This window comes from Lynx rufus, unplaced genomic scaffold (genome assembly GCF_022079265.1).
Source record: "Lynx rufus isolate CCGP_SWC_20201006 ecotype Redwood Valley unplaced genomic scaffold, mLynRuf1.p SCAF_2, whole genome shotgun sequence".
Taxonomy (NCBI): Eukaryota; Metazoa; Chordata; class Mammalia; order Carnivora; family Felidae; genus Lynx; species Lynx rufus.
The window spans coordinates 117,308,350-117,333,570 of record NW_025814834.1 but is presented as its reverse complement, the minus strand read 5'-3'; the positions used below and the strand labels follow the sequence as shown (position 1 = coordinate 117,333,570).

General features: G+C 48.5%; 3 protein-coding genes across 7 annotated transcripts; 2 read left to right on the top strand and 1 right to left on the bottom strand.

Annotated features, from left to right (window-relative positions):
- The first annotated feature begins 6,234 nt into the window (after positions 1–6,234).
- CA14 (carbonic anhydrase 14) lies at positions 6,235–12,031 on the top strand. Its single transcript, XM_047084787.1, has 11 exons — positions 6,235–6,289; positions 8,319–8,339; positions 9,211–9,390; positions 9,763–9,905; positions 10,149–10,244; positions 10,424–10,490; positions 10,653–10,810; positions 11,141–11,261; positions 11,502–11,522; positions 11,639–11,723; positions 11,843–12,031. Exons 1-11 carry the CDS (start codon positions 6,235–6,237, stop codon positions 11,904–11,906), a joined length of 1,011 nt encoding a protein of 336 aa, XP_046940743.1. The 3' UTR covers positions 11,907–12,031.
- A 612-nt stretch (positions 12,032–12,643) lies between these two features.
- On the bottom strand, positions 12,644–16,309 carry APH1A (aph-1 homolog A, gamma-secretase subunit). Its single transcript, XM_047084788.1, has 7 exons — positions 15,994–16,309; positions 15,241–15,411; positions 14,990–15,063; positions 14,633–14,755; positions 14,352–14,479; positions 13,808–13,931; positions 12,644–13,470 (listed from the first exon to the last, which is right to left on the bottom strand). Exons 1-7 carry the CDS (start codon positions 16,104–16,106, stop codon positions 13,406–13,408), a joined length of 798 nt encoding a protein of 265 aa, XP_046940744.1. The 5' UTR covers positions 16,107–16,309; the 3' UTR covers positions 12,644–13,405.
- A 154-nt stretch (positions 16,310–16,463) lies between these two features.
- Positions 16,464–24,255, top strand: CUNH1orf54 (chromosome unknown C1orf54 homolog). Of its 5 annotated transcripts, XM_047085455.1 has the most exons (9): positions 16,464–16,820; positions 17,393–17,979; positions 18,096–18,217; positions 18,618–18,682; positions 19,912–19,995; positions 20,429–20,487; positions 20,886–20,999; positions 23,359–23,460; positions 24,167–24,255. In XM_047085455.1, exons 4-8 carry the CDS (start codon positions 18,637–18,639, stop codon positions 23,455–23,457), a joined length of 402 nt encoding a protein of 133 aa, XP_046941411.1. In that variant the 5' UTR covers positions 16,464–16,820; positions 17,393–17,979; positions 18,096–18,217; positions 18,618–18,636; the 3' UTR covers positions 23,458–23,460; positions 24,167–24,255. The 5 variants fall into 5 exon arrangements, with proteins under 5 accessions (XP_046941411.1, XP_046941412.1, XP_046941410.1 ...); XM_047085456.1 differs by lacking the exon at positions 17,393–17,979; XM_047085454.1 differs by lacking the exon at positions 17,393–17,979 and having other exon boundaries at positions 16,464–16,909.
- The last annotated feature ends 966 nt before the right edge of the window (positions 24,256–25,221 follow it).

Here is a 25,221-nt window from a genome sequence, read left to right as displayed (position 1 = left end):
ATACAATACTATTTCTATACAGTTCTATACAGACAATACTAGGCTGTTTAAATTGATGACGGGGGGGGGGAGGGAGGGGAGGGTGGGTGATGGGCATTGAGGAGGGTACCTTTTGGGATGAGCACTGGGTGTTGTATGGAAACCAATTTGACAATAAATTTCATATATTGAAAAAAAATAAATTGATGACAGGGAAGGGGAGAGGGAGCTTCTAGTGAACTTCTTTACCTGACTAGGTTCCTTGGGAAGTATAAACATTTCACTATCAGAATATCCAACTATATCTGGTGCTTAGAGTATCTCTAGAAACAAATGTGAGGTCACTATATTCTGCTTAGTTAGAATATTGATAAATATAAGATTAGTAGGGGGAGAAGTGAATCTAAATTGTAATTAGAGAATTTTCTGATAGTCATAATACTTTGAGGCTCTAGTGAATATGAATATATGCTGGGTTTTATATGTGTTCAATAATTTAAAATGTAGGAGTTCTTTTTTTTATTTAAAAAAAATTTTTTACATTTTTATTTATTTTGAGACAAAGAGAGACAGAGCATGCGCATGGGAGGGGCAGAGAGAGAGGGAGACACAGAATCTGAAGCAGGCTCCAGGCTTTGAGCTGTCAGCACAGAGCCCAATGCGGGGCTCAAACTCACAAACTGTGAGATCATGACCTGAGCCAAAGTTGGACGTTCAACCGACTGAGCCACCCAGGTACGCCTAAAATGTAGGAGTTCTTATTTGGTCTCATTCTTTTTGTAACTCAAGAAAGAAACAAGCCATCTAGTAAAGCAGCAAATGCCTCAGAAAAAGAAGGAAGGAAGGAAGGAAGGAAGGGAGGGAGGAAGGAAGGAAGGAAGGAAGGAAGGAAGGAAGGAAGGAAAGAGGTAAATAGTGTCTGACTCTTAATTTTAGCTCAGGTCATAATCTCGTGTTTAGTGAGTTTGATCCCCATATCCAGCTCTGTGCTGACATCTCGGAGCCTGCTTGAGATTTTGTCTTCCTCTCTCTCTGCTCCTCTTTCGATCGCTCTCTCTCTCTCAAACAAAAGAAAAAAAATTTTTTTTAATTTGTAAGATATTAGAATGTTAACACGATTTTCTCTAATTGAAGAAATTTTTAAGTGATGTTATTTTTTGAATCTTCTCTTTTCCCTAAACCCATCAGATATTACTTGTACAATTAAAAAATAATAATTAAGAGGAAAAGTGACAAGCCATTGCTACGATCTGATTTTCTCTAACTTCTAGAGGCAACTCCAAGTATTTCCTTTTTATTTTTTAAAAAAGAGCAAAAAAGTCAATTTTTCCCAATGTGCATGGATTTATAAACAACCTGTGAGAGTGCTACTTAATTAAAATATATGTAATACCTGATATAACAAGTATGTTGGATAGAACAATAGAAAGAATGCAGGATCTATGAGCTCAAAAATAGCTGCATTTCACTTTTGCAAATGCTGCCTTAGAAATGACTTGCAGCTTTGTGGGGCACCTGGGTCGCTCAGTCGGTTGGGCTTCTGACTTCAGCTCAGGTCATGATCTTGCGGTTCAGGTCATGATCTTGCGGTTTGTGAGTTCGAACCCCGCTGTCAGCTCAGAGCCTGGAGCCTGCTTCAGATTCTGTGTCTCCCTCTCTCTCTGCCCCTCCCCTGCTCATGCTCTGTCTCTCTCTGTCTCAAAAATAAATAAAAACATTAAAAAAGAGAGAGTGTGAGGTTCTTGAGGACAGAGATTACCTCCTGTTCATTTTATTGAGAGAGAGCGCAAGTGAGCATGAGCAGGGGAGAGGGGCAGTGGGGAAGAGAGAGAGCATCTCAACCAGGCTCCATGCTCAGCATAGAGCCCAATGCAGGGCTCGATCCCACAACCCTGGGATCATGACCTGAGCCAAAGTCGAAAGTTGGTTGCTCAACCGACTGAGCCACCCAGGTGCCTCTTGTTAACTCTTTATTTCTAGGGTGTGGTAGGGTGCCTAGCATCTAGAAGTCCTCAATACATAACTGTAAACTAGTGAAGCTATTGTGGCTCATCTCTGTAAAGTTGAATGCAAACAACAACACCAGATGGCTGGAATCCCTACAAAGAATGGCGAACCCCCTACTACCTCCCCTCTTCCAGTTGGTATAGGGTATTGATTCTCAAGTGTGGTGCCTCAGACCACAAGCATCACCTGAGGACCTGCTGTAAATGCAATTCTCTGGACATACTCTAGACCCACAGAATCAGAAACTATGGGAGGGAGGCCCAGAAATCTTCATTTCTCACCAAGCTTTCCAGGTGATTCTGATGCACACTGAGGTTTGAGGACCAGTGGCATTGCAGAAAGTCCAATGGGGCCTGTGCCCTTGCTCTGGTTCAGCTTAGCTGTTGTGTCTAACCATGAGAGAATCCCTAAACCCCTGGAAACTCTGTCTTCACAGGATATAACAAGGGAGTTGGAATGATGCCTGAGAACCCTTCTGGTCTAAAATTCTGTGACTACCAAAGACAGAAAGAAAGTAAACAAATGTTCCAATGACTAGGTTATTCATTTGGTCAGCAAATACCAGGCAGTGATGTGGGCATGGAATCAACGCAGGACACAAAATTACTCCTTTTTCATTACAGTTGCGAGATTTGAGACTACAAACTTACCTGTCTTCCGTTTACAATAGTCTCATAGTGCATTTGTCATGCAGTGTAAACTGGAAAACTAAGAAAATGATCCAGAGTTCTGATCAACCCTCCCCCAAATTACTTCGACTCTAATTTTTTTTTTCACTTTGACTTTAATTCTTGAAAGCACTAATATGTTAGGAGACAAGCGTGTGATAATAAATGTGATTATCAAATTAGAATACCTCTGGGTCTACATTACTTCATGGTACAAGGTTGCTTGCTCTTTTAGAAAACCGAATTCCATCTAATTCTGTCTCCTCATTGATTCTCTCTTCTTGGTAATTAGTTATCACCTGTATGCTTGACTAAGTTCCTGGGTTGGTCATTCTCTTTTCCTTTTGATCTGTCTCCCTCCCACATTGAACTGTAAGGTATTTTAGACTATTTAGGACATTTGTGGATTTTAAATGTCCAAATGTCCTTTTCATGTATGTTTGTATTTATTTATTTAATTTATTTATAGAGAGCATAAGGAAGAGGGGCAGTGGGAGAGAGAGAGAGAGCTCGACCAACTGAGCCGCTTAGGCACCTCTAAATATCCTTTTTAAAAGGACCTCTTAATGGGGCACCTGGCTATCTCAGGTCAGGAAAGCATGCGACTCTTGATTTCGGGGGTCATAAATTTGAGACCAAGTAGGGTGTAGAGATTATTTAAATTTAAAAAATAATAAAATTTAAAGGACCTTTTAAGAAAAACAAACCAAAAAGTCACCACGCTTGGACACTTGATTCACTGACCTGTTTACATTTCGCTGCATTTGAAAGGACAGGAGATGGCGCCAGAAGGCAGTGGCAAGCGTTAGATTTAGCCCACCCCACCGCTTCCCCGGGTGAGTAATGAGCTGGAGAGAGAAGTGGGAATTAAAGGTGTCAGAGTTTAGTAGCTACTGAGGTGAAGGGAATGTGGGGTGGGGTGGATTTTGTTTTGTTTTAACATAAGGGTCCTCTTGACACTTACTCCAAATTAGCTTAGTGACAACAGAAATATCCATAGTACAGCCAAAGATCAAAATAAAGGCAAGTCCCTGGAGGACGGTGTTTGCCTAGAAAACAAGGCCTTTGTCTATGTGGGAAGCACAAGAGCCTGGAAAGGCTGCTCACTCAAGTCAGAAGGTGCTGATTTGGGACTAAGACGTTTTTGTGAAACAATGTTTATTTCTGTAGGCAAAATCCCAAATCCCCCCAAGCAGTGAAACACTTCCCTGAAGCAATCACACACCCATTTTAAATTAAAAATTTTTAAATGAGGGGCACCTGGATGGCTCAGTCAGTTAAGTGTCCGACTTTGGCTCAGGGCATGATCTCAGGGTTCATGAGTTCGAGCCCCGCATCAGGCTCGTTGCTGCCAGCTCGAGCGCACTTCAGATTCTCTGTCCCCCTCTCTCTCTGCCCCTGCTCTGCTCGTATGCTCTCTCTCAAAATATAAAGATGTAAAAAAATGCTTTTAATAAAAAAAAATTCATAAGACAACCAGGAGGTGGCGCAGGGCAAGACACACTATTGGCCTTGGGAGGCTGAATCACGCTGGAAGGGAACTCTGTCCTGGCAGAGGTCATTCTGTCTAGGCCTGTTCTTTCCTACCATGCAGTACATGTCTCTGCTTTTCTTCTTTTTTCTGTTCCTCTATGTTAACTATCTTGATTCCCAGGAAGTCTAGTTTATACTTTACGCTTTTTCTTCTTCTTAGAGGAAATGAGTAGGGCTTTGGGGGAAACCTCAAAACATAAAACGCTCCTGTGAGGGAAAAATAATTGAGGGTGATGAGAAAATTCAAAGGAAATGACATCTGCAAAACAGTTTTGCTTTGCAGATCAATCACAGGGGACAGAAAGGCACGTGGCTCCTGCCTCGGCAGGCTCTGATGATCCAGCACATGCATTATTCTGATCGTTTGGCTCTTATCCTGCTCCCTTATTTAGTTCCTGCTCCCTTTGTTTTGGCTTTTTCTTGCTCCTTGGCAGGAGCGATGAAAGCAGAGGGAGTTCAAATGGGTGCATCCTCAGAGCTGGGGACTCTGGTGAAGGGCATGGAGGAGAAAGAGGTGTGAGTGTCTGGCTCGAAATTATCTGTGCGTTTCACATTCTCTAATGAGGGATTTAGGATGTACATTCCAATCGGGATTTCCAGTCCCATGAGGAAACAAGCACCAGCCCACATTCCTGAGACCCAGCAGCCTCTGTGCTCTACTCATCCAGCTCCCCTGTAGCAGATTTCACTCAGTCCCACAAGTCCTGCCACAGCCCTTTGTTGGGCTGGAGGGAAGACCCTGGGCCCCTCTTCCAACTAGATCACATGGTTTCTCTCTGATCCCTCCCCTCCCTTTCTCTGGAGTCTTTTTTTTTTTTTTTTTTTTAGGGTGGTAATGATTGTTTCTGAGGTCTCCCCACCTCTCCTCCTGCCCTGGCCTCCCTGCCAGGGGTCAGTGTCCTCTTCAATGACAAAAGCCGTCCTAGATCTGGGCTCCCTGGGGAGGGAGGTGGCTGGGTCTGGCAGTTGGAGCCGCTGTCTCTCCATGGTGCTGCTGCGGCCCCTCCCCCGCTGGGCACACAAATGGGCTTTATACAGCAAACAAAACCACCCCCCCCACCCGGCCACACAGGCACGTGGACCCAGGCCTCACCGTGGGAAGGGGGTGGTGACAGGCACAAGAGAAAGAGATCGCTCCAAACAAGTTCTCTTGCCTCACTTCTCTTCTTTATTTTCCACAAGCCAGGTTTTAGCCCTTGACTTCCTACCCTCCACCTGCACCCTGAGTCCCCAACTCCTTCTGGTCACCTATCTCCAAACTCTGGACTCAGCTCAAATTCTGCAGGGGACTGGGAACAGGTCTTCCCACCCTGCCCTATGCCACCCAGGGAGTCGCTCCTCGGAGAAGCCAGATGGGAAATGAGAACCCAGGGTCCCCCTGAAGGGGCTGGATTGGACCCCCAAGCCCTCCTTCCAAGCCCCAGCCCACTCCAAGGGACACCTATCTGGACAGTGCCCATAAGAAGAGCAGAGGAAGGAAGAGCTCACCCCAGCTGGGCTCCTGAGCCAGGGCCAGGGCTCCCGTGAAGCCACTACCCGCTCCAGCTCCGAGCAGGGCCATCCTGCATGCCTAATCGGCTATTTAAGGAGCTGTTCGCCAGCAACCCGGCAGCACCCCCCCACCACGTACACCCGTCCAGAGCCACCTTAAAAGCGGGAGGCAATTGTGAAGTCGCTGGCCAGCAAGTGGAGTGAAGACTGTAGAGGTAGATTTAAAAAAGAGAGGCGGCGAGAGATTTGTCCTGGGGACCCAAAACCCTACGGTACCCTACTGAAAACCAAATCCCCTGGAAGCCCACAGAGACCCAGAGAACGCAAGCAAAAAAGAGATAAATACATCCAGCTCAGCTCCAAGAAACTCCTCTCTCTCTCTGTCCCTCCCCACTTCCTTCTCTCTCCCTCCCTTCCTCCGTCTCCCTTTCTCTCTCTCTCTCTCTCTCTCTCTCTCTCTGTTTCTACCTCTCTCTCCCTCTCCCCCCCACCTTTCTCTGCCAACCCTAGCCCTCTAGTCCCCAAACTCCCAGTACCTGCTTCTTCTGGGGATACCATGTTGTTCTTCACTCTCCTGCTGGAGGTGATTTGGATCCTGGCTGCAGATGGGGGTAGGTACATCTGGATGTCTGTGTGTCTGTCTGTGCTGGTGTCCACGTGCCGCCAGGCTCGCTTAATGGGGGAAGGGAAGAAATGTAAAAGGAAGCCTAAGGGGCTAGTATAATAGGCTCGGGATGGGGGGAAGCGAGAGGAGTGGGGAGAAGGGCACTTTCCATCTCCCCCCTTTGCCTGTACAGCCCTGCAGTTAGTGGGGATGGGGGGGAAGGGTTGGGGAGCTAGCTGGGGAGCAGAATGTATACACACATTGCGCGAATCTCCTTACAGTCTACGGATTCTCTCCGGAGCTCTTTGCCCCGCTGCCCTAGTCCCAGGCAACCCTCCTGGCCTCATCTATTTCAGAACTCCCCCAATTAGGGAGCCAAGGAGGCAGAGAGTGAAAAGATAAAGGACTGATGGGGGTTGGGGGCATATCTCTAACACTTACTCATTAACTCAGATGCTTATCCCCAACTATGAACCTCATGGCCAATGTCCCCTCCTGATTCTATGGGGCGACTGGTTTCCCAGTTTCTCCCTGAAAGCAGTAGCAATAATAAAGGCTGTTGACCCTTTACAGTTTGCAAAGGACTTTCAGAGGCTCCCAGGAGATGAGAGGACTTTTGGGAGAACAGGCCTAGGTGCTTCCAAGAGTGTCCTCAGGACCCCTACCCCTCATTTTTGTGTTTGCTTTGCCATATGCCTATGCTATGTATGCCTACCTCAGTATCCAGGACATAGTAGGTGTGTAATTAAGATCCCTTGAAAGAGCAAGGGGGGGGGGAGTGTCTAGAGAGCAGAAGGAAAATGCAGGGAGGGTGACAGGGTGAGGAGCCAGCCAAAAGGAGGGCTGGAAAGTGCATCTGAGGGAAAGAAAAAAATAGGGAAAAGGAAAAAGAGGTGAAGAATTAGCAAGTTGAGGATTTGGTGGGAGGGGAAGGGCAAGGCTACTGGCCCAGCACAGAACCAGGGAATTCAAGTTGTCTGAGTGTCCCAAGGAGCTGGTGAGACGTTGCTTTCCGCCCTTCCTTGGGCTGCTTTTCGGAATTGTCTGAACCAAGGGATGGGCCAGAATGAGAGCCCGAGGATGAGATCAAGGATATCTCAGAAGTCTGAAGAATTTAAAGGGATAAGAGAGAGAGAGGAAGGAATTTAGAATTTTTTCCCAGAGTTTGAATTTGAAGTAGCAATTTGAATAATGCAGAGAAAACCTGAAGGAAGGCCTTCTCTCTCCCCTTCAAGCGGTTTGGTCCTGGGTGAGGCTGAACCATCAGACCCCCAGCCTTTCAGCCTGAGACAGGATTGCACGAGAGCCTGGCATGTGACCCAGCTGGCAGCTGTCTTTTCCACATACAATGCTTCGTTTTCAGTCTGTCTCTGCCAGCCTGGCTGCCTGTGCCCACCCACCACCCTCAGTGTGGCCTGGACCCTGCCCTGACTCCTGCCTTCCCTAGCTAGCCATCTAGGGATCTAGGGAGCAGAGGCTCCTGGCAATGGGGAAAGTTTCCTTCAGAGCTACCGGGACCAAAGGAAGAACTTGAATGTTATTTCACAGCCAAGGGCCTCAACGTGTGCAATGCTTCAAAGCAAATGAATAATGTCCCTTCTCCCCTCAGTAGCAGCACCCCCCCCCAACAACTGCAACCTTTTTTCCCCTCCCCTTGTTCTAGTCCCTTGCCTCCAAGCCCTCTGTCCACACCCTCACCTCACCCCAATCTTCTAAGCGTGGGACTGGCTTGGCCCAGGCTCAGAAAAGTGAGGGTGGGGGCAGGGTGCCCATTCGGGTCCAGGTTAATTTTAGGCTCTGGGCTCGATCTACGTGTTTCTCCTCTCCCTGCACTCAGCACGCACCCTTACAGCCTGGCCGGTGATTTTAAATAGGCCCCCCGACCTTTCCACCGAGGTGTCGGGTTTCAGGGCTTCCTCTGGGAAGTGCTCCGGGCGGAGGGCGGAGAAAGAGCGGCGGGAGGTGGGGAGGGAGGGGAGCGGGGAGGACACGGCCCCGGCTGAGCGGTCTGCAGCCCCGCTTTCTCTGCCTTGCAGGTCAGCACTGGACATATGAGGGTGAGAGCAGAGCCCAAAGCCCACCGCCATCCCTTTCACACTGGGACCTCTTCACCTGCCAGGAAGACTTATGTCGAGTGTGTGGGGAGTTCGTTCCCTTTAGTTTCTCAGCCCAGCTCCTCCCTCCCGAGCCCCCACCCCCCACCCCCGGCCCTTGTTTTCCGGGTCGGACTCCCAGACCCGATTCTAACTGCCGGATCCCGTACCTCCTGATTCAGAAAGGCTGGGAAACCGGGTAGGGAAAGGAACACTGAGCCTAGCTGCCAATTTACTTCCTGGCTCTCTTTCCGACCTCATTGATCCTACCTGCATCTGAAATTGGGACGGAGCCTGAGGTCAGGGGTGAGGAAGAGGCTGGCAGCATAGTTTGTGACCCTGGTGGAGGTGGATTTCATCCCTTTGAACTTCTGACTAACGACTGAATTCCAGAGTCAAATGCAAGGTCCAGTGTGAGAGCAAGAAATGAATTGTGGGAAGTCAACCGAAAGAATGGTATCCCCACTTATTAGGGGACCCCACGGAGACTTGCTCTTTCGAGGATCATTTTATTTCCCGGGCCATCCTGTTTCTGCTCTAGCCCCACCTCTCCAGGCACGCAGGCTTTCCATCCACCCCCTTTTCCTCCCATTCAGCTTTCTGGTCCCCAAACTGCTGGTAAGTAAAAGCCGCCGCTCTCCACCTATCAGGAGAGCTGGGGAGTCATCACAGCCTGGGGGCAGGGGAAGCGTGCTGCAGCCTCAAGTCTAGCAGGGACTCCTGCCTCACCTAGCCTTGCACAACTGGCTAGGTTGCCTGGGTTGGTAGGGGAGGGTTCCAGAAGGGTGGTTGGGGCTTGGAGAGCAGGACAAATGTCTCTGGTAATCCCCACCAGGCCCACATGGTCAAGACCATTGGCCAGCCTCTTACCCTGACTGTGGAAGCAATGCCCAGTCTCCCATCAATATCCAGACAGACAGTGTGACTTTTGACCCTGAGCTGCCCACTCTGCAGCCCCATGGATATGACCAGCCTGGCACTGAGCCCTTGGACCTGCACAATAATGGCCACACAGGTAAAAACCCAGGCTCCAAGGAGGTGTAAACTCCAGTTCCAATCTTAGGAGTCAGGAGAAAGATGCATTCTAACTTCCAAATTCTTAGAAGGCTTCATCTATAAATTTGGAGATGTGACAGTGGTGATGAGACTCCTACAGCCTCATCAAGGGTGGGGAGTGAATGTCTACATTCAAGCTCTAAGGATGGATTGGTATCATAGCATGAATTGGATCCTCATTGAAAAAGGGGGACATATGCTAGAAAAGCAGAACTAGGTGCTACTGGGGGACGGAGGCAGAAAAGGCTGGCCAGGTCTCCCAAGGAGCAGTGGCAATGGGAATGTGTCCGCATTCCTCCACCAACCCTGACCTTCTCTCTTTTCCTCACAGTGCAACTCTCTCTACCCCCTACCATGTATCTGGAGGGATTTCCCCGAAAATATGTAGCTGCCCAGCTCCACCTGCACTGGGGTGAGACAGGATCCCTGGGGGGATCAGAGCACCAGATCAACAGTGAAGCCACAGCTGCAGAGGTACCGGGGAACAAAGCTTGGGCTAGGACACAGGGACAGGCATGGTCGGTGCCCAGGAAAGGAAGGATCTGGAAACTGGGAAAAGTCATACTTGGGGGATAAGGCCAACCTTTGTGGGAAAGTTTTAGGGCATACTGGAGGTGGTGGTGGTGGTGGTGGTGACAGCGGCGGCTAGGGTCAAAGCCTTTAGGAAGGGGTAGTGGAGAAACATTAAGTGATTTAATTCCCTTCCCCCCCCCTCAGCTCCACATTGTACATTATGATTCAGATTCCTATGGCAGCTTGAGTGAGGCCGCTCCAATGCCTCAGGGCCTGGCTGTCTTGGGCATTCTCATTGAGGTGAGTGGCCCTCAGTCTCCCCCAGGGCTCTCTCCACTCCCTCTGCACCCCTCAGTCCTATTCTGCCCATGTCTGTTGCTCTCCCTCCCTAGGCTAGTCAGCAACCCACTGTGACCATTTGTTCTGTATGTGAACGTCTTACTCCAAATGTGGACCTATTCCAAACTCTCCCTTTCCAGGTGGGTGAGACTAAGAATCCAGCTTATGAACACATTCTGAGTCACTTGCATGAAATTAGGAATAAAGGTGAGCCTGTGAGATTAGACTTCAGGGACACTTCCCCAAAAAGGCCAGCAAGGCCTGGGATGACAGTGAGTTAGGAACCAGGGGGTGTCACCTCTGGGAGCCCTATCTAGGTAAGCTGGGGGCCAGCGAGGAGGAGAGCAGTCCTAGCCTGTTCTCCTCCAGATCAGAAGACCTCAGTGCCTCCCTTCAACGTGGGAGAGCTGCTCCCCCAGCGGCTGGACCAGTTCTTCCGCTACAACGGCTCACTCACCACCCCACCCTGCTACCAGAGTGTGCTCTGGACAGTATTCAACCGAAAGGCTCAGATTTCCATGGGACAGGTGAGTGGTGAAGAGGTGAGGCAGGGGGCGCCTGGGTGGCTCAGTCAGTTTAAGTGTCCAACTTCGGCTCAGGTCATGATCTTGCGGTTTGTGAGTTTGAGCCCCGCGTCGGGCTCTGTGCTGACAGCTCAGAGCCTGGAGCCTGCTTCAGAGTCTGTGTCTCCCTCTCCCTCTGCTGCTCCCCTACTCACGCTGACTCTCTCAATAAATAAACGTTAAAAAAAAAAAAAAAGAGGTGAGGCAGCAGAGACCTAGTGGTAACCTCAGACCCTCTCCCACTCCCCAAAGTGAGTGACACTTCTCCCCTAATCCCACTCTTCTGCTCCTCAGCTGGAAGAGCTTCAGGAGACATTGTTCTCCACAGAAGAGGAGCCCTCGAGGCCCCTGGTACGGAACTACCGAGCCCCCCAGCCTCTCAATCAGCGGACAGTCTTTACTTCTTTCATCCAAGGTGACTATACAGGGCTTGGAAATGAGATGGGAAACTGGGGGACTCTGTGCCAAGAACTTAGGGAGTCCCTGGGAACAAAAGGAAGGATAGGAGGGGAAGCAGTTTCTAGGACTTGCTTAGACTGGGAATGCTTCTACCCCTGAGTGCCAGGTGATCTCCCCGGCAAATAGAGGTAGAGTGCTGTTCCTCACTGGGATGGGGAGCTCAGGTCACACTGACCCAAGTCTTCTTCCCTTACAGTGGGATCCGTGTATACCACAGGTAAGCCGGCCCCGCCCAGGTATGAAGAGAGGGAGGCCTGCTCCACAAAGAGGGAGGGAAAGGCTCAGTATCTGTGGGAGTTCTAGAATGAATGACACTTTCCATCTTCCTCCCAGGCGAAATGCTGAGTCTAGGAGTGGGAATCTTGGTCTGCTGTCTCTGCCTTCTGCTGGCTGTTTATTTCATCGCTAGAAAGATTCGGTGAGGTCCTACTTTCCATTCCTTCGGTCCTTTCTTTTCTACCGGAAAGCACTCTATTCCACCTCTAATCTGTTTCACCTAGGACACTAGTCATTTCCATGAACTATTCCCCCTTCCAGGAAGAAGAGGCTAGGAAACCGGAAAAGCGTGGTCTTCACCTCAGCACGAGCCACAGAGGCATAGACTCCTTCTCGGACATCATGGATGCCTTCCCCTCATGCCAATCAGGGAGCTTCTAAAATGAGGGGCAGGGACTGGCCAGAAAATACTGTAGAAGTAGTGGGCAGACACCCCTCTTTCCTCCAGACAGCCCCTCCCGAGAGGCATGGACAGGCTCTCATTCAAGGAGTAACAGCAGAGCCCACGGCCTCTCAAATCATATAGATCAGGACCATCCCCACATTGACAACGCAGAGGGCAAATTGTGTTTATTAGCAGGGGAAGTTGGGGATGCGCCCCAAAGTCCTCTATCCCCTTGCCTTTATGTCCCTTTCCCTACATGTCATGCAGATTCTCCCCTTAGGAAAAAGAGTTGCTGATGTTGGGGTTATATTTTTTTGCTCAATATATCTGGAAATTAAAGTTTCTAACCCCACCCCTGGCCTTACCTTTGGGGCTCTTGAGAGGAGTTCCTTAATCCCTCAGGTGGCAGAGGTGTGCAAAGGACAGGGGAAAAGAAGCAGGGGTGAAAAACTCTTTTTACCCCAGTCCTGCGAAGGGAGGTCCACTTCTGGAAAATGCTTAACCCAAAGTTTCTGACATATGAGACCACCAGCCCAGGTTTTTACCCTTGTACCAAAGCCATGCTGGAGGGGATCAGAGGTTGCCAGGGTGGGAAAGAGGTTGGGTAAGAGATGTGGGAGGGCAGAAATCTCAATTAACATGTTATCCCCTCCCTTAAAAGCCAAGTTCCCCCACAATTATAAATTCCTTTTTATTAGTCAAAATCACAATCACCTTGATTAAAAGGATGGGATGTGCCATCCTCAGCAGAAAATGATACAGTTCATAGAAAACCTCCCCACCCCCCCCCTCCACACCCCAATTAAAAACTAGAAAAAAATCTGCCCTCCTTCCCTGTGATGTCATGGTAGTCTGACTTCTCCAGGGGCATTGCCGCTCCGGAGTGGGCCAGCTCACCGCAGCACCCTCCACTTCACCTTGGGGAGGGGAGGGATGCTGGTGGTCTAGGAGGTGAAAACATTAGTTCCAGTAATACCAGTTTCCCAAACATGCACTTCCTTCCTTTCCCCCAAGGCCCGTGACCAAAGGGAAAGGTGGATAGATAAGCCCAGCCATGAAGAGTAATTTGAGGAGAGAAAATATAGTCCAAAGAGGTTAGAAGAATTCCAACTCACCTCCTCCCTCCCCACTCAAAAAACAAAACAAAACAAAACAAAACAAAACAAAACAAAAAAAATAGGCAGTTTGGGGTCTTTATCACATCAAAAATGGTTCCCCTCAGACCTGAGAAAAAGACCAAGATGCCCAGTCTGGGGAGGAGGTACTGGGAAACTTTAGAGCTCATCTACCCTTGAGCCTCCGTTAATCTCATCTCCACAGCAACAGCTAAGCTAGGTCCCTTTTCTTGGCAACCTGCACTGTCCAGAACTGGAGATGGAGAAATACAGGGCGAGGAGATCAGGAGGGCACCCCAGGCCTAGGGGCCCCCCCAGGTTCCCTCAGTCCTCGGGTGGGATGCGCAGGGCAGAATACACCATCACCCGACTGTCCTCCTGCCGTCGGCCTGCAGAGGGGAAGGGGGGTGAGTCTTGCGCAGGGTGAGAGCAGAGCACTGACACATGGGGAGTCCTGGACAACAAGGGGGTCCCCAGATGGTGGGGATAAGTGCAGATTCAAACCCACCAGTCACTGACTGGCTGAACCCAGGCTGCTCCTGGTAAAGCCTAGAGACTAAAGGTCACAAGTGGACAAAGCAAAACCCTGAAGGTGGTGGGATAGACCGACGAGGAGGAGACAGAGAATGGTGGGTAAAGGACCCGGGCTAGGGCTGGGCTCAGTCATGGGCAGTGGGCAGGTAGGTGGGATCTGTCAGGCGATCAGTCCAGGTAGTCAGTCCTTACACGAGAGGCTGCGCTGGATACTTCGGAGGGACCCTCCAGCTGTGATGAAGGCCCAAAGCCCCATGGAAACAGTGACTGCATAGATGGGCAGCAGGCTGGCCTCATACCAGGGATTCAGGAATGTCTAGGGATGGAGATAAGAGTAGAAATGAGTTTAGCTTCTCTCTCTGCCTTATCCCCAAACTCTCTACATGCCTTTGACCCAAACCTCCCCACAGGTAGCTCACCCAAATCCCCTGATCCTTCCCTTCAGAGCACCAATATTTTGTGGTTGAGGACTTTTGATTTTCAGCTTCCTCAGAGGTTTCTGCCCTCTTGCTCACCTCCGGCCATTCGTATTACAGTTTGACTAATCCATTCAAACTCCCAGAGGATACCCAGGGCAGGTTATACAATTGATGCTGAGATGAGAGTCTTCTAAACACTAACCTTTCTGCCTCCTCCCTAGATATGTTTTAACATGTTAAGAAGTGAGAATAGATCTCCCTTCCATCCTGCTGACCATTAAATATTTTTCTAACTCAGGCCCCTGTCCCCAACTCACCAGTCCCGAGGTCAGTAGATGACTCCCGACTACCAGGCCCAAAGCCCAGTACCGTCTCCTCTCACAGGCATCAAAGAACACAACTCCCCAAAAGGTATGGAGCAGGATAATGGCTGCTGTCAGAAAGGCTGTAGGGAGGGAGATGGGAATGAGATACATGCCTCATCTGCTCCCAGCCTCCTGAGATGTTGAGCCAAAGAAGTCTCCCAGGGAGGACCAATAAATCAGATCAGGGCCAGGGATGGATGGGGCATGAAGGCAAGGCAGAAAGCAGATCTTACCTGAAGTCAGGAAGTAATAGGGTGAGTCTCCATGGATCCCAACCACACCTGGCCCAAGTGCATCAGCCAAAATATTGATAACAGAGAAGACACCACTGATGATACCGAAGGAAAGACCAGAAACTGGGGGGAAGGAGGGTCTCATCAATGTCAGAGATCACTGTAGCCTGATTACCAGTGATCTCGCCCCATTCCCAGTCACAATTCCCCCACACCTACTCTCCCTCCAGACCACCTCTCCTTGGAAGTCAGGGATGAAGGGGAAAAAAGCAGCCCCTTGGAACATGTGCATGTTTTGACTTCCCTGGGAGAGGGGGGTGTCCAACCCCCTCCTCCAGTCCCCCTCCCTTGGCTCACCATAGGCCATCTGGCGGATGGAGATGGGTGATCTTCCGTCCTCACTCAGCGATGCTAACCCCTCATCTGCCTTCCTGGGGTGGGGTGGGGTAGGGTGGGGTAGGGGAAACATGAGGAAAGGCAGGAATGCTCCTTTCCCTCTGACATCCTCCCTTAGTGCCTCCTCTTCCAAACCACCACCCAGGGGCTGCCCCACTTCTCAGAGTGCAATCATCTGCCCTTCTCCCCTCTGGACCATCCCATCTTCTTACTTAAGCAGCTTGTAGTAGGCAAAGCGGAACACCTCCTGTAGAAGGACAGAGACCGCAGCACCAAAAATCAGGAGGCCATACTGGAGCCGGGCATCTGACCTGTCGGTCACATGGACCAAGATGAACCAGACCACAGAGGCCAAGAGCAGGGAGACCAGCCAGAAAAATGCCCTGAGGAAAGACAAGGGCAATCAGACAGGCCAGGGTAGGGAGAGCCAGAGAAATCAAGGAGGAGAACCAATCAAGGCTGCAGCATGTAAAGTGGAAGTTAGACTTCCGGATGGTCTGGAAGACTGGGAGGAGACAGGATAGGTGTCTCCACCAAGGGAGTCTTGTAGGGATCCGGACGCAGGGGAAGGGATAGAAATCTGACTAATGAGTCTTCAGAGCGATGAGAACCAGAATGTACGCGCACAGTAGTAGGGAGAGGTATCCATTCCTGGATCCTCCTTCAGGCCGGCGGAGGTCAGCACACCCCCCTCACGAGTCTTGGCCTTGGGCCTTCTCTGACGTCGCCGGGAGGAGTATAGGAGGAATCTGTGCGATCCCTGGAAGGCGGAAACCAACTGCGGGAAAGGGCAAATCATCTAGACCCCTGACTCGACCCTTTCCAATCTTCACCGCCGACTTGTCTCCCCCAACTCAGGCTCCCAAGCTTGCCCAGCCCCTTCCGGATCTCTTTCTCTCTTTCTTTCTCTCTCTCTCTCTCTCTCTCTCTGGCGCCCTCCCGCGTCTTCCCGACCCCCTACTCACCCCGCCACCAGGATGATGACGCGAAGAGGGTCCCCAGCGACAGTGATCAAGAAAAGCGCAAAGGCCGGGCCGAAAGCGACGAAAGTGCATCCGAAAAACACTGCGGCCCCCATGGCTGGGCAGCTGGGGGTGGGGTGGAGGCCTGGCCAAGAGGGGTGGACGGGGGCAGCACGTCAGCTAAGGAGTCTGCTTGGGGTGGCGACGCGACCCCGTGAGGGGCGCGGTGCAATGTCACCCCCGGACCCCAGGGAAGGGGAGGGGGGACACCGAAACCCCTGATACAGGTCCGCGCGACTTCCTCTACGGAAGCCGAGGAGGGAACAAACCCCGGCCGCAGCACCATGGCCACCTCCCATCCAATCCCCACCCCCCGAAGGCTAATGAAGACTCGGCGGGGGCGGAGCTGCGGGGGCGGGGACGAGGCAGCACAACCTGCCGGGAGTTGTAGTCCTCCTGCCCTACTAAGCCTTCGACTTCGGTCCTGGGAGTGGCTTGAGCTGGTGAAAGGAGGGAGTGGGCCGGGACTGGCCCGGCTTCCTGGGTCCCATTGGACCTTGGCTGCGGCTTCCTTTCGTTATTTTGTGGGGAAGGGTGGTAGCAATTCTGCGTCTTCTTGAAGAGCTGCAGAGCGGGGGAGGGGAAGATCCTGTTGGAACCTAAAGGACAAATACAAAGAAAGCACAGGATAGAGGGTGCAGGGAGATAGGGACGGGTATTGTTCTTACTTGAATGAGAGGAAATGGGCTTGAGCTACTGCCTAAGAGATGAAGGTTAGACTTAAAAGTAAGAGCTCTTTGAACAGACGAGTATAGGAAACATGCAATTCAGTGAGTATACCGCTAATGACGCTTTCATCTGTAATGACCAGAGAGTAGGAAAGACGAAGAGGAGCCTGGAGAGCAATGTTAGGAACGAGGTCAGATGGGATTCGGTGTTAAGATTCAGAGTTAAGACTGTTTGTAAAAAGCAATTAGAGCTATGGGGTTGAAGAAAAATGACAAGCACCCCCGCCCCCCAAGTCACACAGTTCCTTTTAGGTCATACTTCCTCTATTTATTTCTGAAAATGAACTTCAGTGGTGTCTTTTCCTCAGGCCAGGGGAAGGCACAGGGGTTGTGTGTATTAGAGTGAAAGAAAATTAAAGTAGGAGAGGAGGGTATTGTAACCTCATTTGGATGGGGGTAGGGCCAGTCTTTAGGGAGGAACGTTTAGGCAAAAGAGTACCAGGATGGAAAAGTGAGGGGATCTGGAATATTGTTTTTGAGAGACTAATCAAAGTACAAAGAAAACAACTATAGAAATTGTTTGAAGAGAATCGGGCTTCCTTTCCTTACTGGAAGTGATTTATGAGTTAATGCATGTGGGTACATCCACAGAGGCGTTTTACATTTTTTTCCAGGAAATTCTAGAAAGGAGCTGAAGGAATAGATTGTATAGATTTACATGGAAAATCATCATCATCAAGCAAATCCTCCCCCGCAAAAGGTTAAGATGGTGGAAACATGCTGGCCAGTGCTCAAAACTCCAGTGTGTCTTGCTTCCGAGGCTAGCAGGCCGAGTCAGGAGAAGAGATACGAGAATACAAGTCTTCTCATCTCTCCTTTGAGCTATTCGCACAGCATTTCTAAGTGCTAAGAGCAAACACCAAACCTCTCTTGTCCACAGGTGGTTCCACAGAGACTTTCATAGTGCCTGGCTTGTAGTAGATGTTAAATAGATATCTATTAACTTCCTTTTAAACAACATAACTATTCTTATTCCCTCGCCAGTGACCTCTGAATTGCCTAACAGACTGGGCCTAGCATATATGTTACTAAATGCTTCTGAGTTGAACTGAATGAAAATGGGAAATATAAAAGCAGAGAGAAGGGCGAGATGAACTCTATCCCTGTGGATAGAATGAAGGGGGCATAGCAAGTGGGGAGGGGGGGCATCTATTCGAGGAAAGAGGCTGTTTCCAGAAAGTGGAGAAAGACATGAAGTGAGGTCAGTACTTGCCATAGAGGAAATAACTGGCCTTGGCTGAGAGATTTTTATCAGAAGTACTGCAGCAGGTGCTTTGGGTATCAGACGATGATGTTAGTATTGCTCTTGTATTTCAGAGTCCAAGACAGGCAGAAGAGAGGACATTTTTTCAGTCTAGAAAAAAGTGCTCATCGGTTCCTCTAAAATTTTGACTGTGAAGAAAGAGATTGTGAATAAGCCTGGACTCTAGATAGTGATGGTAAGTTAGGGACCGTGAAAGGGAGGGTGAGCTTTTTGTGAGGACTAGGAGGGAGTCCTCTTCTTCAGAGGGGAAGCTTCTAGATAGGCACGGGTTTTGGGTTTTGGTCTGGCTTTTGGTTTGTCTGCTTGCTTGCTTTGGTAGTGTCAGCGGAGTCCTGAATGGATCTAATCTAGGACTGGGGAAGCTCAGTGAACACGTTCACATCAAAATCCACTTTGCCTCTCTCTTAATCTGGGCAGCTCTCTGGCTGACCGGTAGCAACCATTGATCTAGTCAGTCGGCAACTGGGCGGGGAATTCTACTCCCTGGGGAAAAGAGTTGCAGCAGCTTTGGAGGAGGGCAGGAGGCGGGGGAAGTTTGGTGAGAAACGCTGTAATTTCCTTTTTTACTTTCACAGCAATAGTGCAGAATCCAGAATGGATGTCCTCTATGTAGCCATCCTTGCTGTGCCACTTATCTTGGGTAAGTTCACTCTCTCTCCCTGAGCTTTTGGGCCAGATCTTCTATCATAAGTGGGGTGGGAGAAAAGAAAAATGAGGAGTGGATGAGAGGTGCAATTTAATGGGGAGTAATAACACTCGTTTGTGCCAGAGTCCAGTGTTGGGGCGGGGCGGGGTGGGGGGTGGGGGGAATCTGGAAAGTAGAGCCAGAAGAAGGGGAGGAAAACAGAGTCCTGTCAGAGACAGCTGATGAAGATGGAACCCTTGACACAGGGAGTCCCCACCAAGAGTCACGTCAGCTGTCTATCACCGCAGAGTTGGACAAGAGGGAGAGGGACTACAGTGAGGGTGGAGGAGAGAGGTGGGCTCTTGGAAGGCGGGGCACTCTGATACTAGTGAGGGAAGCTGGGGGATCTTCCTTCCCAGAGGGTTGGAGAAAACCCCTTGTATTAGTAAGGACACAGAAGTAGGGGGTGGCCTTTATGGTAGTGGAGAACTGGCTTCCCCTCAGGGACAGACTCCCAAAAGTAGCTTGGCTCCTTCCCTCCTTTGTTCCCAGTCTGCCAGGTACTCTCATTGTTTCCTTTTCCTCCAGATTTGTGTGTCATTGCCTGGGATTCAGGGAGAGCATTCAAGGAGCGTAGGGAAGTGTTTAGTAGGAGGCCTGGAGACCTAATCATGTCAAAGCCACATATTTTTAGTCCTAGGAAGGAAGAAAAACTAATGTAGATGGGTCATTTAGTCCAGCTGACTCATTTGAAAAAAGCGATGGTTAGTGGCTTCTTCAGGGCTATTCCGTTAGTCTGCAGTGAATCGGGAACTAAAACCCGAGTCCAAAAGCCTAAAGATGTATGTCTCCGTTCTGTGTGAGACACTGAGGTGAGAAGATATCTCACAGATCTAATATGGTCTGCAGCATTCTCCAGAAGAGATTTGGAGTTCTTCATTTCTGGTATCTCTGCTTCCTACCTTTTTCAGCTTTAGGTCTTATTTTGGGTTTACAGAATGTGAAGAGACACATTTTCTCTCTAGGAGTTCCTGAATTGAAAGGGCACAGAGTCACAAGCCTCAGCACAGATATGGAGCCCCAAAGACTGAGAAGGGTTTAGAGGTACAGGGGCAGTGAGATAGTAAGGCCTTGGAGGGGAGGCAGAAAGCAAAGACATTGATAGAGCTGAGATCAACTTCAGGTGTCCTTCTTTTGCTAAGGAGTTCCAGATGCCCCTTGACCTCTAGTCCTTGTCCCCGTAGGACAAGAATATGGGGATGAAGAAGGACTAGAAGAGGATGATTATTATCAGGTGGTCTATTATTATACAGTCACCCCCAATTATGGTGAGTATGTATGCGTCTCTGATCCCCAGTAGGATGGACAGAGGTTTTGGGGATGCTTAGTTCTGAGACTTTGCCTTTCTCTTTGCAATTGGAACAACTAGATCAGAGGAAATTTGGCTATGAGCAAAGACCTTATCAAGGCTTGTGGCGTTATTTCTCAAGCCAGTGATTTTCAATTCTTTGGAAATGGGTTGAAACAATTTAAAAATTTTCAAATTTGTAAATTATTTTGGATACCAGATTGAAAATATAAATTCAGACACACTCACAAACATTTTTAACATTAAAGTTCATTAGAATTAGATTACACCAGTAAATGTTACAACTTGAGCAAGTTGAAGTATTCGGAGCAATTTCTTCCTCTTTCCATTTCTAGACCTACTGCTACCTTTTTCCTTTGTCACTACTGATTTTTTTCTCCCCCCCCCCCCAGATGACTTTGGTGCAAATTTCACTGTTGATTACTCCATATTTGAATCAGAAGACAGACTGGTGAGTGACCTCTACATCTAAAAGCATCAGAATAGGTAACAGTTAAAAAGAAAGTGGGCAATGTTGAACTGTAAATGATTAGCAAAAATAAAAATGAGTTAGGTGAAATGAAACTAGGTAGTGGGCCCAAAGCAGATTTGTTAACCACAGGTGGGGAGAATAAAGCCAGAACTTAGTAGGTTTGCTAAGACATTGAGAGGGAGGGGCAGTCCTTGAGTCAAGAGAATTGGTGAATGGAAATGGGTACATAATCCATGCAAACAATAAAGTGGGGAGGACTCCTGAGCTTAAGTCTTGGGCAGTGGGGCGTGCAGGAGACAAGGCCTCTAAATAGAGAATCTATGAGGATGTTGGATGGAGGCAATGATAACTCTGTTTCTTGATCCTACTGAGAGCAGAACAGGTTGGATAAAGAGGTAAGGGAAGGAGCGGAAACTACTACCATTAGTCACGAAACAGAACTTACAGACCATCAGGAACCTGAAACATTGAAACCAATGACAGTGGAACCAGTAAGTGGATTGGGGATGGCAGGGTGGTGGGGGGAGGGTATGAGACATCTCTTAGCCCAGGACAGATCCCAGGGCTGGATACTAGAACAGGGGGAGGGCTGGAATAATAGGCTTGGGGGTGGGGGTGAGGAACCAAATAACTAGTACACCAGTGCAGGTGCCCAGCTCAGCTTGGCCATCATACCTTTTGCTGAGATTCAATACTAACCTTGTATTCAGAAAACTGGGAAGATTTGGTGCAGTTAAATTTTAGTTCAGTGGTACTTAACGTGTATGAAACCTATGACTAAAGCTGTGAAGGATGCCGCTGCTGCTGATGATGAAAAAGAAATCTATGATGTTGTTATTGCCCTGAAAGTATTTATAAAACTCAAGTTTACACTTGCAAAACATTTCAAACAAAATGAAAATGTTTGTAACACTGTTAAATTACATATAAATTTGAGAGCATAGGCAAATTTGAGGCAAGTGTTTTAGGCAGTAGAAGGACAGAGATCAGTATGAGCTGGAGTTGCCTGGAAGACTTTTAGGAGGTGACTATGCTTCAGATACACTTCGAAGGATAGGTGAGCTTTTGATTGGTGGTTAAGTTATGAAAGTATGAAAACAATTAGAGGGAAGAATAGAGAATGAAAGAGCTGCAGGGGTGAGGGGATGGAGCAACCATGCATGTCTAGTGGGTAGGGTATGATTGAAGGAGAAGGTATACGGGAAGGTACAGTGGGAAATTAAGAAAAAACAATTTAATTTACAAGGCTCCTAATATTTGCTTGGTAATTTCACATAGGGCAAGATAGGGCTGAATTACAGGAGAATCTGAAGTGTCAGGCTGAAGTTTGGACTTACAAGCCATGGGGAGCCTCGTAAGTTTTTCAGTGTAGTAAAGATACAGTGAAAATGGTATTTAAAAAAAAATTTTTTAATGTTTATTTATTTTTGAGACAGAGAGAGAGCATGAACGGGGGAGGGTCAGAGAGAGGGAGACACAGAATCTGAAACAGGCTCCAGGCTCTGAGCTGTCAGCACAGAGCCTGACGCGGGGCTCGAACTCAGGGACCGCAAAATCATGACCTGAGCCTAAGTCAGCCGCTTAACTGACTGAGCCACCCAGGCGCCCCTGAAAATGGTATTTTAGAAAAACTATTTGTCTGGTTGTATGCAGGATGCAGTGGAGTGGGGAGAAATGCATGAGACTTGCATCATTCCAGAAACAATCCATTAAAGGTTTGGACTAGGGAAGTAGCATTTTGAATGGAGAGGAGAAAAATAAGAAATATTTTGAAGAAAGTGCCTTGCTTCAGTGATAATTTCAGATGAGCAATAAATGAGGAGAATGTTGAAATAAGTTTCAAATATGGATGTCTGCAAAAATGGCTGACCAAAATGGGACCTGTGGAAGGAAGGTCAGAGTGGTTTAGGACTGAAGTTATAAATTTGGTATTGGACAAGCTGAATTTATGGTGACAGCCCTATGAGGGTGTCCTAAAGGTAGCTGAACTAGGTCAGAGCTACAGTCCTAAGTGCAAAGCCACATTTACGGAAGTAGATGAGCTCAACAGAGCCAGTACACAGAAAACCAAAAGGCCAATGAATGTGCCTATAGCTAGTAGAAAGAGGACAAGGAATCAACCAAGAAACTGTGGAAGTGACTGGAGAGGCAGATAGCCAAGTTTGTATTTTAGAATCTAGAAGATTTAATTTAATATAATCAATACAAAGCTACCAAGAGGCCAGAGAAAAGGAGGTCACCGGTAACCCCAAAGAAGAAAGTTTTAATTGAGTGGTTAAGCAAAAGGTTTTTGTGGAGTTAGAGAGGGAGTACATTGTGAAGAAGGGGAGGGAGAGTATAGACCAATCATTTGAGAAATCTGATAATGAAAAAAGAGAAGCAACAGCTAAAAAGGGCAACAGGACCAAAGTGCAGCCTGAATATAATTGACCACAGATGGGAGGAATCAGTAGGAATGGAAAGCTGATTGATGACAAGGACGAAGAAATATTTTAAAGTATATGGTAGGCTCCATTTAGAGTGTAAACTCTTTGAAGAAAGGGTCAGATCTTAATCACATTTACATCCCCCCTATAGCACCTAGCACATTGACTAACACAGTGTCAAGCCCATAACAGATAAAAATGTGCATTCTTGAAGTGAGTTGAAGCTCCCTGGTATGGTCAGGAGGCTGAAAGGCACAGAGGAAAGGACTCCTTATGGTAATGGGGAGGAGAGATGGATCCTTCTGTAAGCTCAGAGGAAAGGAAGACTGAGGTTGGTGTAAAGAGATGGCTATCCTTTCAGAGGGGGAGGGGGATGGTAGGAAGGATGACACTGGCCTACCGTGGGGGGATGTCTGTATTTTAGCAGAGTCCAGATCTGAACGATGCTGTATCCAGTCTGCAGAGTCCTGTTCCCCTCCTCCTGTCCTGGGCCCTCGTTCAGGGGGGGATGTATTTCATGTAGAAGGTGAGAGTGCAGCCACTGGCCTTGGGGGAATCAGTGAACTAATTTTTTTTTTACCAGTATCTCTGGCTAATGTTTCCAGCCTGGTCAGTTCTCAGCTACTTAAAAGGAAGAAGGATCTCGTTTAGAAAAATCTTATCTAATTTCAAAGAGGTTTAGGAAATGTTGAGGCAGAGACTTTTCAAACAAGAGTCGTTACTTTTTCTGAACTGGGAGGACTTCAGCACCTTGTACAGCAGAAGCAGATGAAATAGAGAAAAAAAACCTCTCCAGATTTCCAGTCTGCCTTGAGGAATCAAAGCTGGTTCCAGCCAGGAGGTGGTTCAAGATATGGTGGTTGCCAGAGGGCATAATGGGAGGGGCCTTACAACCTGGCAGAGTCTAGAGGCAAAGTTCAGAGGCTGTAGGGGTGGTGGTTGGTTCCCTAAAGTAGAGCACAGATGGTGGAGACAAAAGGAGGGAAAAGAGGCCTGTACTATAGGGAAGGAATTTAAAATTGGGATTCTAAATAACTAATGGGGGGTGTGTGTGAAGAGATTTAGCAGAGTAAGGAGTGAGCAAGGGAGGGGACACATCTTCCAGGAGACGTCAGGGGGAAATCTAGCTTGGAATCTGAAATATGGGGAGTTTTCTTGGAGGTGGGGGGCCCGGAGGGGCGCTTCCTCAGCCACCTGAAACTGGTGTTTTTCCCTTTCTTTGCTTTTTTTAGGAAAAAGAAGGCTGCTACAAATCTTTGGATGGGGATTTGGGAAGAGAAATTTGGAAGACAAATAAATGAAATAATCTGGTTACTCTCTACTCCCTGAGAGGCTCTGTTCTAAACTCACAACACTAAAGAGAGCACCAGGATATGGGGGGTAGGAAGGGTAGATTAGAAAGGGTGTCAGCTGGCAAAAGAATGAGAGGGAATAATTAGGACTGTGAATCAACCTGAAATTTTGTGAAGAATGGAGAAGAGCACCACAGACAATTCCGTCTAATTCTTTTATTACACATGGTTTTGAGGCTGTGTTTGGGAAAAGAGAGTTGAGGTTTACATAGAACACTTTTTCCTTTTTGTATAATAAGCACATTGTTAAACATATGTAAAATATTAAAAACTACTTAGAATAGATTTTTAAAATTCACACCCTCCTCCACTCACACCCCCCACCCCCCACAATGTGCCTTTTCCAGTGCGTAATTAGGGCAGGCAGGGACACATTTTAATTTTCTCTATCCTCGAGACCCTAATCAGAACTGGGCTGCCCCCTTGCGGTCTCTTCGGTGTCTCACCTTCTATGAGCAAACCGTCCCTGAGCCCCTATCCCCTTCTCCGCACTGTACTTTCAGTACTACAGGGGGCAGCGAATAGTCCATTCCGGACTCTGTGAACTCCGAACTTACCACCCTCCCTCCTTCCAAGCCTTCCGAATCTTCTCCAGGGTACAAATAAAGGAAATGAAGGTATCATCTAGGAAATCAGGGACCTACCCATACTCCGTTCTCTACGTTAGGGAACACGGAATTCAGGGCGCAAGGCCGGAGGAGCCTGGATAGAAAAGTCAGGAACACCCGAGCTCAGCTTTGACCTCTACAGTCGTGGCCGACTGGCATCTGAGCTGGTAACGTGCGTGGCGGGTTATGTAAGGAAAGGGCCGGAGGAGCCGCCCCAGTGGGAGTCTGGGAGAGGACGCAGTGTTCTCGGCGGCAGTCCCCACCCTCTTCACCCAGCAGGGCAGGAGGCACCCAACTTGTAGGAGGAGGAGGCGGGGAAAGGGAGCC

Coding starts and splice junctions, on each gene's coding strand:
- CUNH1orf54 (XM_047085456.1), top strand. CDS start 18,637: ATGGATGTCCTCTATGTAGCCATCCTTGCTGTGCCACTTATCTTGG. Junction 18,683..19,911: donor TGCTGTGCCACTTATCTTGG/GTAAGTTCACTC, acceptor TTGTCCCCGTAG/GACAAGAATATGGGGATGAA. Junction 21,000..23,358: donor AACCAATGACAGTGGAACCA/GTAAGTGGATTG, acceptor TCTGTATTTTAG/CAGAGTCCAGATCTGAACGA.
- APH1A (XM_047084788.1), bottom strand. CDS start 16,106: ATGGGGGCCGCAGTGTTTTTCGGATGCACTTTCGTCGCTTTCGGCCCG. Junction 14,480..14,632: donor CTATTACTTCCTGACTTCAG/GTAAGATCTGCT, acceptor CCCTCCCTACAG/CCTTTCTGACAGCAGCCATT. Junction 13,471..13,807: donor TATCCAGCGCAGCCTCTCGT/GTAAGGACTGAC, acceptor TCCCCTCTGCAG/GCCGACGGCAGGAGGACAGT.
- CA14 (XM_047084787.1), top strand. CDS start 6,235: ATGTTGTTCTTCACTCTCCTGCTGGAGGTGATTTGGATCCTGGCTGCA. Junction 6,290..8,318: donor GATCCTGGCTGCAGATGGGG/GTAGGTACATCT, acceptor TCTGCCTTGCAG/GTCAGCACTGGACATATGAG. Junction 9,906..10,148: donor GTGAAGCCACAGCTGCAGAG/GTACCGGGGAAC, acceptor CCCCCCCCTCAG/CTCCACATTGTACATTATGA.